At 45.7% G+C, this 14,902-nt stretch overlaps 1 protein-coding gene across 2 annotated transcripts in view; it reads right to left on the reverse strand.

Moving 5' to 3' along the window:
* Positions 1–5,270: 5,270 nt before the first annotated feature.
* LOC144610738 (far upstream element-binding protein 2-like) overlaps positions 5,271–14,902 on the reverse strand; it is a 48,327-nt gene continuing 38,695 nt past the window's right edge. For both annotated transcript variants that reach the window (XM_078429676.1, XM_078429675.1), the window contains exons 18-22: positions 12,149–12,265; positions 9,968–10,051; positions 9,209–9,289; positions 8,037–8,209; positions 5,271–5,729 (exon numbers count right to left, since the gene is read on the reverse strand). In XM_078429676.1, the coding sequence (XP_078285802.1) occupies positions 5,721–5,729; positions 8,037–8,209; positions 9,209–9,289; positions 9,968–10,051; positions 12,149–12,265 (464 nt within the window). In that variant the 3' untranslated portion in view covers positions 5,271–5,720. The remainder of the gene's footprint in view (positions 5,730–8,036; positions 8,210–9,208; positions 9,290–9,967; positions 10,052–12,148; positions 12,266–14,902) is intronic.

A 14,902-nucleotide genomic window follows, 5' to 3' on the forward strand; every position in this document is an offset into this window, starting at 1 on the left:
TCCTGCCTCTAACGTTTCCAACCCTTTAATAATCTTATACTTTTCGATAAGATCTCCTCTCATCCTTCTAAATTCCAGTGTATACAAGCCTAGTCGCTCCAGTCTTTCAACATATGATAGTTCCGCCATTTCGGGAATTAACCTAGTAAACCTACGCTGCACGCCCTCAATAGCAAGAATATCCTTCCTCAAATTTGGAGACCAAAACTGCACACAGTACTCCAGGTGCAGTCTCACTAGGGCCTGCATGCGAGGAGCAATTTACAGAAGCCAATTAACCTACATACTTGTAGGTCTTGGAAGGTGGAAGAAAACTGGAGCACCCGGAATGGCGGGACTGTCGTATGTTGAAAGACTGGAGTGACTAGGCTTGTATACACTGGAATTTAGAAGGATGAGAGGAGATCTTATCGAAACATATAAGATTATTACGGGGTTGGACACGTTAGAGGCAGGAAACGTGTTCTCAATGTTGGGGGAGTCCAGAACCAGTGGCCACAGTTTAAGAATAAGGGGTAGGTCATTTAGAACAGAGACGAGGGGGAAAAAATTCAGTCAGAGTTGTAAATCTGTGGAATTCTCTGCCTCAGAAGGCAGTGGAGGCCAATTCTCTGAATGCATTCAAGAGAGAGCTAGATAGAGCTCTTAAGGATAGCGGAGTCAGGGGGTATGGGGAGAAGGCAGGAACGGGGTAGAAACATAGAAAATAGGTGCAGGAGTAGGCCATTCGGCCCTTCGAGCCTGCACCGCCATTCAATATGATCATGGCTGATCATCCAACTCAGTATCCCGTACCTGCCTTACTGATTGAGAATGATCACATTGAATGGCGGTGCTGGCTCGAAGGGCCGAATGGCCTCCTCCTGTACCTATTGTCTATTGAAACCCACAAGGTCACAGGGAGAACGTGCAAACTCCGGCTCGAAGGGCCGAATGGCCTACTCCTGCACCCATTGTCTATTGTCCTTACAGACGGCAGGTTAATTGAATTGTAGGTTAATTGGCTTCGGTGAGTTGTAAAATTGTCCCTCGTGTGTATGTGTGTGTGATGGTGTGCAGGGATCGATGGTCAGTGAGGACTCGGTGGGCCGAAGGGCCTGTTTCCATGTTGTACCTCTAAACTAAACTAAGCTGTAATGTAATTAAATGGTTGAAGTCGCCCGGGGGAGAGGAGATATGAACTCCACACATTCTGCATCTCAACAGCAGGCGGCAGATCCGCATTACAAGTCCACACATCAGACAGCAAAACAGTTCCACCTACAGGCAAATTTCTTCATGAGACAGTTCTCTGGTCGGTGATGGCGTTAGTTTGAAGAAAGGTCAGTCTGAAGAAGGGTCTCGACCCGAAACCTCACCCATTCCTTCTTCAGTCTGAAGGAGGGTCTCGACCAGAAACGCCACCCGTTCCTTCTCTCCTGAGATGCTGCCTGACCCACTGAGTTACTCCAGCATTTTGTGTCTACCTTCGGTTTTTGTGACACCTTGCGTTGGTTTGAATGGTGCTCACTAATCAAAAGCCACCAAGTCTAAAGTGACAATTAAATATAAGAAGATCAAAATGACATTCTGCAATCCGACAATGCACTTATAAACACACTGATTGATCAGAGACTAATTGGCCCTTTGTTAGGATTCCCCATTCTGAATTGGCTTGGAGTGCAGCATTTTGTGTCTATCTTTGCAACACCTGCAGTTCCTTCCTGACTCCATCTCCCGACTCTCAGTCCGAAGAAGGGTCTGGACCCGAAACGTACATCACCCATTCCTTCTCTCCAGAGATGCTGCCTGCCCCGCTGAGTTACTCCAGCATCTTGTATCTATCTTTGGGGCAAACTAGCACAGTTCGTTTCTACACATTTCGTGGTGTCCCTAATTGAGTCTGAGACGCACGTTAGTTAGTTAGCCCAGTGGGGGATGTAATTCCCAGACTGACACAGATCCCCCACCGATTTTGTGGCAACTGGGGGGTCTGGCTCCTCCTTTAATCCGGACCCCAGGCAGATCTGTTCCCATAGCCGACTTTGCAAGCCGGTATCACGGCCCACTCAATGCTGTAACCTGTGTTGATCCGGCTCTGGAAGAAAGGGTGCCGGAAGATTGGTGATGGACATGCAGAGGGTAAACTAGAGGCCAAGAACACAGGCTATTCCCAAAAAAACTGGAAGCAGCGAGAGACAGAAAGAACCACCATTGCTTCATGGTGTAGGTGAAAAAAAATCTGCAGATGCTGCTTAAAATCGAAGGTAGACACAAAATGCTGGAGTGACTCAGCGGGTCAGGCAACATCTCTGGAGAGAATGAATGGGTGACTTCGGGTCGAGACCCCTCTTCAGAGTGAAGGATCGAAACGTCACCCATTCCTTCTCTCCAGAGATGGTGCCTGTCCCACTGAGTTACTCCAACATTTTGTCTATATCAGATTGAAGGGTCTCGACCTGAAACGTCACCCATTCCTTCTCTCCAGAGATGCTGCCTGTCCCGCTCAGTTACTCCAACATTTTGTATCTACCTACCATTGCTTCATCGGTCCAGTGACCTGCTTTCAACCCTACCCCCTGCACTGAGTGTGGAGTTTGCATGTTCTCCCCATGGCCACTTGGGCTTTCTCTGGTTGTTGTAGCTTCATCCCACATCCTAAACAACACACTGATTGAGTGATTATAAATCACCTCCAGTGAGTGGGTGAATGGGGCTGGAGTAAAAACAGGTTGTAGTCATGCAGCAGGGAATAAGATTGATGCCATCTTTAATCGGAAGATAATCATAAATGCTCATCTTCTTTCCCACCTTTCGACCCACCACTACAATCAGTCTGAAAGGTCCCGACACAAAACATCGCCTATCCATCCCCTCCACTGATGCCTGACCCGCTGAGTTACACCAGCACTGTGGGTAGGAAATAACTGCAAATGTTGGTTTAAATCGAAGGTAGACACAAAATGCTGGAGTAACTCAGCGGGTCAGGCAGCATCTCTGGAGAGAAGGAATGGGTGATGTACGTTTCGGGTCCAGACCCTTCTTCAGTCTCAAGGGTCTCGACCTGAAACCTCACCCATTCCTTCTCTCCAGAGATGCTACCTGTCCCGCTGAGTTACTCCAGCATTCTGTGTCGACATGAGCACTGTGCTCTGCTCAAGATTCCAGCATCTCCAGTTCCTTGTGTCTCCAGTCTTTGTCCTGAATGCTGTCCAGCTAATAAAAGGAATGGGCATCCTGGAGCACACGCCAGTCCCTCAAAGGAGTCACCTTTCACCCACTATCAGAAAGGCCCAAGCTACTGAGCTCAAGGGATAATTAGGGAGACATTAAATGGCTGCCATTGCCTTGAATGGACAGAAGAGATCAGAAAACACACCTTCACCTGTAAGCAGAGCCAGGGAAACTACTCGTAGTGTAAGAAAATAACTGCAGATGCTGGTACAAATCGAAGGTATTTATTCACAAAATGCTGGAGTAACTCAGCAGGTCAGGCAACATCTCAGGAGAAGGAATGGGCGACGTTTCGGGTCGAGACCCTTCTTTCTCGACCCGAAACGTCACCCATTCCTTCTCTCCTGAGATGCTGCCTGACCTGCTGAGTTACTCCAGCATTTTGTGAATGAATACCAGGGAAACTACTCAGTCACTTGCTGGGGTTTATCTCTCAGTGGCGTGCCGTTTCTCATCATTCTGCATCAGTAGCTCTCTCACACTTCATGCCCAGCAAGTCAACACCCTGGGCCTCAGCAGTGACAGCTCTTGGCATGGCCCGAGTCAACTAATAGCAGGCGAGAGGAGCAAAGTTTAAAGGACATATGCAGGGCGACCTTTAACACAGAGGGAGGGGGCTTGGGGGCAAGTGCCTGAAACATGCTGCCATGGTTAATGGTTGAGGCAGATACAATCGTGGCATTTAAGATGCTTTTGGATAGGATCAGTCTGAAGAAGAGTCTCGACCCAAAACGTCACCCATTCCTTCTCTCCCGAGATGCTGGATGACCCGCTGAGTTACTCCAGCATTGCGTGTCTACCTTTTGGATAGGCATATTGATATGGATTATACACGGGTAGAGGAGAGATGGTCTTGGCATCATGTTTGGCAGTCATTGTGGGCCAAAGGGCCTTCCCTTGTGCTGTACTGTTCAATGGGCATTGTCAAGAATTTAACAGCAGCCAAATAACCATATAATATTTTTTTCCACATTGGGCAAAGCTGATGAATATCACCAGGTGTCAGTCATACATGCAATGAAAGAGTATAAAATTATCCATGCTACTTTCCTCAAAGTGCCCTCCATAAACTAGGGTTCCATTCGATTCACCTCAAGCTCATTGAAGACATTGGACATTGTGGAACTGGTGCACTACAATGCTGAGAACTATATTCTGAACTCGATCTCCTTCTTTGCTCAAGTTTGACTTGATTGTATTTATGTATGGTACATTTGCTCTGTTTGGATAGCATACAAAACAAAGCTTTACACTGTAATTCAATACACAAGACATTAATAAACCTACGCCAAAGCCAAGAACAGGACGAAACCCAAAGGGAAGGTGCTCCCCATCCCTAGTAACTGTACGAAACACAGCCAGCCGAGACTCTGAATGACAAGGGTTGAACCTTCACATGAAGGTTTGCAGTCTCTCTGAGGATCCTTCATTGCTTCTACTCTGGGGCTATAGAGAGCATCCTGTCCAGCAACATTACAGTCTGGTTTGGGAACAGCTCTGCCCAGGACAGGAAGGCCCTGCAGAGAGTAGTGCGTTCGGCAGAAAGCACCATGGGAACTACACTCGTCCCCCTGCAGGACCTATACATCAGGAGGTGCAGATCCAGAGCAAGCAAGATCGTGAGGGACCCCTGCCACCCCAGCAACGGACTGTTCCAGATGCTACGGTCAGGCAAATGCCTCCGCTGTCACGCTGTGAAAACAGAGGATGAGACGGAGTTTCTTCCCACAGGCCATCAGGACTGTCAACTTTTATAACTCGAGACTAAATTTTGTCTACACTATAGTAACTTTATTAATATACCGTAACTAATTATTTTTTTGTGCACAATCCGTAGGCATTGCCACTTTCATTTCACTGCACATCGTGTATGTGACAAATAAACTTGACTTGAAAGGGAGGATCAGCCAAGATCCCTACTCCTTGCACTCACCCCAGTCAAGTGCAGATGAGCGACCATGTTTGTCGAGATCCACTGCAACCGCCTTTAGTGTGGAGAACAAACAAACTCAGACCCACACAGGTCTGACAAGGCAGGAAGCATCGTAGCAAGGAGCCACTGTTTTAATATCATTTATTGTGAAGTGTAAAACGAGCGATAAAAAGTAAAAACCAAGCTTACATTGTTTTTAAACCTTAACAGACAACAAGATGCAAAAAACAGACCAGCAGCCATTTTCAGTGTAATGGATTTGATTTCAACAGTACATTGTCTGGAATGTTCAACTATCTTCAACTAAAAGCCGAGTGATCTATATTTAAAATAAAAACAAAAAGTATTACCCTGAATTTTTCACTTTTCCCCTTCCATTTTTTTTGTGTTTTTTTTCCTCCTGTAGACGGACTGAATCTGAAGTTGGAGCTGAGCTTAATCTATCTCCTACACTGGCTCAATATGAACGTCTTTAAACAGTGATAGGGAACCTAAGCCTATGGATCTTCATCAGTCTGCATCATTGTTAAAAGGAATATTCTTCCCGACGATACTGCAATCGTCCCCGTTTGCTTCACTGTGTCTGTGGGAGAGAAAATATTTAATGTGGAAATTAGTGGGGTGACACAACAAGGAATCCATCCTGTCAGATGATGCATTGCCATGGCAAATGAATTTCAATATAGCTGCGTGTGAGGTATTACATTTTGGTCGGAGAAATGAGGCCACGTATTGTAGGGATAAGGAGTCTAAAAGGAACAGAGAAACAAAGAGGCACCAAAGCTCAAACACAAACAGTGCCACAGGTTAACAAGGCTACAGATGAACCAAAACAAGCACCAGGGTTCATTTCTGGAACAGAATTAAAAATCAGAGATGTTAAATGTGCGAAACCTTCCCCTCACACAGCCCTGCAGGGTTTTGGTCTCCCCGTTATACAAGCAGCAATGGAGAAAGCGAAAAATAAAGAACAGAGAGTGTTATAGCGATCAAAGGTAGAGCAGCGGCTCTCCTCAATGGAAAGCAGCAGGACGATCGAGGGTTGCCCTGATAGAGGTCTAGGTGATTAAGAAACGCTTACAGACAGGGTAGATGCAGTTGAATCCATCTGTTGCCGAGACCAAAAAGCAAGAGCTGGTAATCTAAGACAGGCAGCAATAAACCCAGAGGGAATTCAGAGGAATCCAGAGTGGTGAGAATAGGAAGCAGGCTTCCACAGAGTAGTTGAGGCAAAAGCAGATGCATCTAAGCCTGGACAAGCATAGGGATAAGAGCGAATGGGTTGAAGTAGAAGACTCGTATGGAACAGTTGGTCCCAATGGCCATTGCTGCACTGTGGGCTCAACATGATTCTAATTCACAGGATGATCTGTGCATCGCTCATGGTTTAGTTAAAGATTAGGTCTAACCTAAACCAACTAATGGACAAGGTTCTTGCTAATTCTAGCTATTTATAAACCTGACGTCAGAGGGCATTTTATCTATGTTCTAAGTTCTGACTTCTGATCAGCAACTAGCTTTCTATTAATTTTTTCACGTTCTACGCAGTTTGTGGCTGCTCTGGGAAACCAGATGTGTTGAAAAGGAAAACAATGTACAGGATTGGGGAGAATGGGAGCCTCTTCGGAGTGAGCACACAGACACAAATTGGCCAAGCAGCCAGCTCCTGTGCTGCAAGGTTTGATGCCATCACAGCTCTGAGCACAGTGGTCCTAGATTCCAACCTCGTGCCTTTTATAAAGGAACCTGTAAAGTAAAGGCATGTATGTGCTATTTCCAATCCAATCCATCACATAAACAGACTTTGCAAGTTCCGCTTTGGCCAGGTGGCCAGAATGCATGACGGGAAAGGTATGAAGTCTGAGATGGTTTCCAGAGTCACTGATGCATCACATTCTGAAATGCCCGACAGTGAGAATCTTCAACTGGTCTGTGTCCACCCAAGGAAGTGCATATCTCCATGAAAGACTCGCGGACCAGTCTTATTCTCCCACTTCATCGAACGGTCGACAATTACGAGCGAAGGAACGGCGTACAAGTATTGATCACAAGGTTTCTATCTTCGGGAGTGCCAGTTCAGGAGTCAAGTCACTTTGGTCACTGTGACTGCATGTTCTGGAAACGTGGCGTCCCATGTCCGAGGTGCTGAACGAACACAGCACAGCAGCCGTCCGAGGTACACCCTTCTGATGGTGACTCAGCACAATCGGGAGATAGTTGTTAACACAGGGCAATAACCAGAATACACCGAGGGTGGGGGGGGGAATATATGAAGGGGATGGGGGAGAGTGTGAGAGAAGGGGATGAGAGAAAGAAAAAAGAATGTGAGAGAGAGGGAGAGAGAGAAAAAGAGAAAAGCGAGAGAGAAAAAAGGAGAGAAGGCGTGAAATGGGAGAAAGAAATGAGAGAAACGAAAGAAAAAGAGAAGGAAAGAGAACCAAGTGGTAGTGGAATTGTAAAAAAGGAAAGGTAAAAATAGGAAGAGAAAATGCCCATTTACACTGATGAGGCAGAGCTGCTTCTGAAGAGTTCAGTCAACATGAAGCAGGAACATTCTGTTGGGAAAATGAAAGCCTCATCCATTTATACTACTCACCCTTTCACAGTTTAATTATAAGATAGAATTATTGCAAGAGTTGGTTCTTTTGAGCATTAAATCACCAAGGGGGGGAGAAAAAGAGAAAAGAGAGGAGAAAGTGTGCAAGTGGATGTAGGTATGCAGTCTCCTCATTGACTGTGCGCGGAACCGAGTTGTAGACTGAGTTTACAGGCCAGTTGTAGTCGTCACAGCACCGTGATCACTGAGTGAAGGCAGAGCCATGTCCCAGCAGATGCCACTGCTGCAAGGAGACTGCTAGAACCTGTAGGGGGGAGGGGGTTGCGGACGTACCGGTTGCCCTTGCTGTGCGGGTGGCTGCTGGGGGGCGGGCTGTGGCGCCCCTGGTTGCCCATAGTAGGCGGCCTGCTGTCTGTAGTACTCGGCCCAGGCAGCGCTGTAGTCGGGCTGGGCTCCAGGCTGGGGTTGTGCCGCCGCTGCCGTCGCCGCCCCCTGGGCGCTCTGAGCTGTGGGACAGAGAGAGAGAGCAGAAACTCAGCAACGCGTCACCCACCCAAACACACAGCCCACCCAGGGATACGGCAACGCCCCTCTCCCACAGCCCTGCACCCATCAAGATTCAACCGGCAAACACACAAAACCTCAGTGCAAACACGAAACTCTGGGAATACTCAGCGGGCCGGGCTGCATCAATCAAACACATTAATAGACAATAGGTGCAGGAGGAGGCCATTCGGCCCTTCGAGCCAGCACCGCCATTCAATGTGATCATGGCTGATCATTCTCAATCAGTACCCCGTTCCTGCCTTCTCCCCATACCCCCTGACTCCGCTATCCTTAAGAGCTCTATCCAGCTCTCTCTTGAATGCATTCAGAGAATTGGCCTCCACTGCCTTCTGAGGCAGAGAATAATATACAATCATCTGCCAGCATTCACATTAGTCCAGAGAAAAACAATGGTAAATGTTTCTCTCACCAGTTCTTTTTTTAAAAGAGTTATTTTTTCAGGGTTCAACAACCAGTTTTTAATTAGCGTGGATTTGACACCTGCACAAAACAGCTCAAACGGGACATTTTACATTCTCTTCTCCCATTGACCATAATTCACAAATGCTTGAAAGCACGTGCCATCAGATTCTAAAACAACTTCTTCCCTCCTGTTATCACTCTTGAAAGGACCACTCATATGCTAAAGATGTATCCCTCATCCTCCAACCAACCTCGTCATGACCACTGCAATTTTTCATCTGCATCATCAACATGAGATTCGGCACCCTGTTTTTTTCCTTTGCACTAAACCTGTTGTTCTCATTTAGGCTATGATAGAACTCAAGTACCGTATGATCTGCCTGGATAGCAGCATTTTTTTACTGCATATCAGTACACGCGACAATAAAAAAAACAATAATTATCCAAGTTTCTGTGATTGAGATATCCACTGCATATCAGAAATGCTCTTCAGATGCTTTTAATGGCAGTGATAATGATGAATGCTGCACACTTACCTTGTTTCTTATAGTACTCCTCCCATGCCTTTGTATAATCCTGTTGGGTACCTGGCTGCTGGCCAGGTTGGTTCTGCTGGCCTGTAAAAGCAACACAGACTTGAGGTAAAGGTGCCCAAAGAAAGGAGCAGTCACAGATGAAGAATGGAGCTTTGATACAGCTGGGCAGCTGTGCATGCGTGGACAGTATCGGAGGAAATCAAGAACATGTTGAGCAACAGCATCACCAGTTATTCTGTGTTTTGGGAAGGAACTGCAGATGCTGGCTTACACCGAAGATAGACACAAAAAGCTGGAGTAACTCGTGCAGCATTTCCACAGAAAAGGAATAGGTGACGTTTTGGGTTCCATGTTCTCCAGAGATGCTGCTTAACCCGCTGAGTTACTCCAGCATTTTGTGTCTATCACCAGCTATTCCAATGTCCACATCACAAGAAGCATAGATCTACACACCTAGGAAAAGGACACTGGAACCAAATGGTACAAGCTCAATGCTTCCCTCTCCAAGTCTTGGGAAAGAGGGAAGCACGTGCTACCCCTCTGAGTAGTCAGCAGTAAAGTACAGGTATTGTCAAGCAAGACAAGAGGGGAAACGCTTCAGAAAGTGCTGTTATAGATAACACATGCCTTGCCAAAAGTTTACATTATCTGAGCGACAATAAAAGCAGTTGAGGCAAGGAATGGGGAAGAGAGGTATTGATTTCTTAGCAGGGCAGTTTAGATACATAAACAACTAAAATATAAATGAAAGATGCCCACCTAGTTTCTTATAATATTCTTCCCATGCTTTAGTGTAATCAGGTTGACTTCCGGGCCCTTGCACATGAGGCTGCTGTGATGGATCTATGGAAAACAGAGTTAAAATATAATTAAAGGTGACAGCAGCTTTGTTACAGAAACAGGTGGTAACATGTTCCCAGAGCCCGTCACATCTTCAAGTCAGATGATCTGAGCAACACCCGAGAAAGACCCAGAGTTGGGAAATTGAGCACCAGAGGACATAGGTTTACGGTGAGAGGGAGGGAAGATTTAATAGGAATCTGAAGGGTAATTTTTTCACACAAAAGGTGGTAGGTGTAAGGAAAGAGTTGCCAGAGGTAGTTGAGGCAGGTATCATCACAACATTTAGACAGGTACAATGGATAGGATAGGTTTAGAGGGATATGGGTCAAATGCAGGCAGGTGGGATTAGATGGGGCAGGTTGGCTGGTGTGGGCAAATGGGACCGAATGGCCCGTTTCTACACTGTATCACTCTATGGGTAACAAATGCCAGTCTGTCTCTCAAGGATGCATGCATCAGTAATGAAATTCTCTAGTTAATGCCCAGTGACTGAAATTAATGTGCAAGTTGCTAACCTCCCCTCACTGTAATGTTCTGGAGAGGTTACTCTGCTTCCGTGCGGAGAAGTTGCTGCAGTTTATTTTGGCTGCTCTTTAAACATTTTCTACAGATAAACTTTGCTTGCTATAATCCTAGGCCTGAATCCTGCATAGTAATCTTCCAAAGGTTTATGCATCAATTTCTTAACCTTTCACATTGCTGCAGCTTGTATATTTTACAGTAGCTTAGTTTTGTTTAGTTTAGAGATACAGCGCGGAAACGGGCTTGTAGTGCCGGAGACCCGGGTTCGATCCCGACTACAGGCGCTGTCTGTACAGAGTTGGTACGTTCTCCCCGGGACCGCATGGGTTTTCTCCGAGACCTTCGGTTTCCTCCCCACGAAAGACGTATCGGTATGCAAGTTAATTGGGTTGGTGTACGTGTAAAATTATCCCTGAAGGGCCTGTTTCCGCGCTGCCTCTCTAAAAAAACACGGGAGACAATTTTTACATTTGTACCAAGCCAATTAACATACAGACCTGGAAGGAAACCAAAGATCTCGGAGAAAACCCATACAGGTCATGGGGAGAGCGTACAAGCCACGTACAGACAAGCATCCGTTGTCAGGATCAAACCTGGGTCTCTGGCACTGTATGGCAGTGGCTCCACCACTACGCCACCTTGCTGCCCCAAATTTGTTAAGTATTCCCCCTTCAAATGATTTAAAAACCTGATTATTCAAAATTAAGGATAAACGGTTTTGATGTGCAGATGCTGGTTTAAAATCGAAGGTAGACACAAAATGCTGGAGTAACTCAGCGGGTCAGGCAGCATCAAATAAAAAAATTTGATGTTAGAGTGCCATTAGAAATTTCCCCTAAAATGTACAAGAAAGAGGAAGCATGCTCGTGTACATGGTAATGACAATAGATTAACTTACACCCGGGGAGAATATAAGTAGCAGAAGATAGATTTTTCTCGTCACAAAGCATGTCACGTCTTACCAACGACACCATGCGGATCATCACTGGCTGCCTACGCCCTACTCCAACGGATCTCCTGCCAGTTCTCGCAGGTATTGCACCAGCCAACCTTCGCAGAGAGTTCTTCACTCATAGGCTGGTGTGCAAGGACGCCAAACATCCTTTGCACCACCTCGCCCAGGATCCACAGCAACTGAGACCTTAACGTCTGTCATCTCGTTACCCTTTATCCCGTCATGCAGCGACCCTCTGTGGCTCCGGTTTCAACATACTAGGAGCATGAAGAACCAGCTGGGAACAGACATCACGACCTCCTCAATTCACTGTCGCACCGAACACCACAGCCCCACCAGGCTCGGACACGCCCCTCAAAGAGTGGGTCGCCCTGAACCGGCTCCGCACAGGGGTCGGCCGGTTCAACGCCAACATGCATCGTTGGGGGTTGCGTTCAACAGCAGCCTGTGTGTGGAGCAGACAAGCAAACAGCGCAGCATGTCATGTTCGACTGCACTGTCCTCCGTCCCCCTGGTGGAGGGGTAGAACTCACGGCCCTCGACAACAGCACATTACACTGGCTACAGCGCCTGGAGGGCGTTACATAATTTCTGCTGCCTCAAACACAAGAAGATCTTACCTGGGCCTGGTGGAGCAGCAGCTGGCTGTTGGGGTAGGACGGGCGCGGCTGGCTGCTGGTAATACTGTTGGTAATAGGCAGCCCAGGCAGCAGCATTTGGATCCCCAGGAGGTTTGCCTGCACCAGAGAAGGCGCCATTAATACTTCACAAGACCACAGGGAGCTTATTTCACAAACAAAGTACACTAAATCTTCACCCCCAACCACACAGAGGTATGATCCACAATTGAACGAGGCAGACGATCAAAGAACGAGTTATCACAGAAGGTGCAAGAACTCAAATGGGCAAGACACACAACGGTAAAAATAAACAAAGAAATAAGTCTGTTACAGGTATAGACCTGTAACCGTTTTAATTTATCAATTAAAAGATATTAATGATGATGTCCATGTCAAACAAGTTTCAACATAGGTGAATACGAGGGCATTCACGGAGGACCCGAAGAAAACTAGAGATCTAACAGTTTAAGAATTAATGGAGTGAATTAACGATTTGAGAGCACATGTACACTGACCATCTTCCATGAAGACAGGATATTTATCAAGATGCTTGGATTCCAAAAGATTAAATTATAAATTAGGAAAAAAAGTTATATTTCCTCAGGGCAACTTCAGAGGTTCAAGATATTTGGTGGTGAGGGGGGGGGGAGAGATAAATTTTTCCTGTAGATTGGTGAATCTACAGTGCCCTCCATAATGTTTGGGACAAAGACCCATCATTTATTTATTTACCTCTGCACTCCACAATTTGAGATTTGTAATAGAAAAAAATCACATGTGGTTAAAGTGCACATTGTCAGATTTTAATAAAGGTCATTTTTATACATTTACATGTAGAAATCACAGCAGTGTCATACATAGTCCTCCCATTTCAGGGCACCATAATGGTTGGGACACAGCCATGTCATGTAAATGAAAGTAGTCTTGCTAAGTATTTTGTTGCATATCCTTTACATGCAATGACTGCTTGAAGTCTGCGATTCATGGACATCACCAGTTGCTGGGTGTCTTCTCTGGTGATGTTCCGCCAGGCCTGTATTGCAGCCATCTTTAGCTTATGCTTGTTTTGAGGGCTACTACCCTTCAGTTTTCTCTTCAGCATATAAAAGGCATGCTCAATTGGGTTCAGATCAGGTGATTGACTTGGCCACTCAAGAATTGACTATTTTTTAGCTTTGAAACACTCCTTTATTGCTTTATCAGTATGTTTGGGATCATTGTCTTGCTGTAAAATGAACCGCCGGCCAATGAGTTTTGAGGCATTTGTTTGAACTTGAGCAGATAGGATGTGTCTATACACTTCAGAATTCATTATGCTACTACCATCAGCAGTTGTATTATCAACGAAGATAAGTGAGCCAGTACCTTCAGCAGCCATACATGCCCAGGCCATAACACCCCCACCACCGTGTTTCACAGATGAGGTGGTATGCTTTGGATGTTGGGCAGTTCCTTCTCTCCTTATACTTTGCTCTTGCCATCACTCTGATATAAGTTAATCTTCGTCTCATCTGCCCACAAGACCTTCTTCCAGAACTGTGGTTGCTCTTTTAAGTACTTCTTGGCAAACTGTAACCCGGCCGTCGTATTTTTGCAGCTAACCAGTGGTTTGTATCTTGCAGTGGGGTAGCCTTTGTATTTCTGTTCATGAAGTCTTCTGCAGACAGTGGTCATTGACAAATCCACAACTGACCCCTGAAGAGTGTTTCTGATCTGTAGAACAGGTGTTTGGCGATTTTTCTTTATTAAAGAGAGAATTATTCTGTTATCAGCTGTGGAGGTCTTCCTTGGCCTGCCAGTCCCGTTGCAATTAGTAAGCTCTCCAAGTGCTCTCTTTCTTCTTAGTGATGTTCCAAACAGTTGATTTTGGTACGCCTAAGGTTTGGCTGATGTCTCTAACAGTTTTATTCTTGTTTCTCAGTCTCATAATGGCTTCTTTGACTTTCATTGGCATAACTTTGGTCCTCATGTTGATAAACAGCAATAAAAGTTTCCAAAGGTGATGGAAAGACTTGAGGAAAGACTAGGTACCGAGAGCTCTCTTATACCTGCATTAAGGAGGCAATTAAACACACCTGAGCAATTACAAACACCTGTGTTTGAAGCATGTGCCCCAAACATTATGGTGCCCTGAAATGGGGGGACTACGCATAAACACAGCTGTAATTTCTACATGGTGAAACCAAAATGCATAAAAATGGCCTTTAATACAATCTGACATTTGCACTTTGACATATGCGATTTTTTTCTATTACAAATCTCAAATTGTGGAGTGCAGAGGCAAATAAATAAATAAATAATGGGTCTTTGTCCCAAACATTATGGAGGGCACTGTAACTCTTGGGATAATGGCATAAAATTAGCCTTTTATGAATAGCTTGGGAACCTTGAAATGTGGCAAAATATGGCACACTTCTGCAAATTGCAACTGATAGCATATAGATAGCACAGTAAAAATGTGAGAGGGAGGTTTTTTCCAAATCAACTCGCACAGTTAAGAAGCAAAGGAGATCAGATCAGCTCTTGTATTGAATGGTAGACAAAAAAAACCAACAGGTATATCTCAGTATAAAATAGGAAATGCTGGAAATACTACACAGGTCAGGCTCCATCTGTGGGAAGGATCTTTCAGGTCAAAGGCAATAGACAATAGACAATAGGTGCAGGAGTAGGCCATTCAGCTCTTCGAGCCAGCACCGCCATTCAATGCGATCATGGCTGATCACTCTCAATCAGTACCCCGTTCCTGCCTTC

This window comes from Rhinoraja longicauda, chromosome 37, assembly GCF_053455715.1.
Source record: "Rhinoraja longicauda isolate Sanriku21f chromosome 37, sRhiLon1.1, whole genome shotgun sequence".
Classification (NCBI taxonomy): domain Eukaryota; kingdom Metazoa; phylum Chordata; class Chondrichthyes; order Rajiformes; family Arhynchobatidae; genus Rhinoraja; species Rhinoraja longicauda.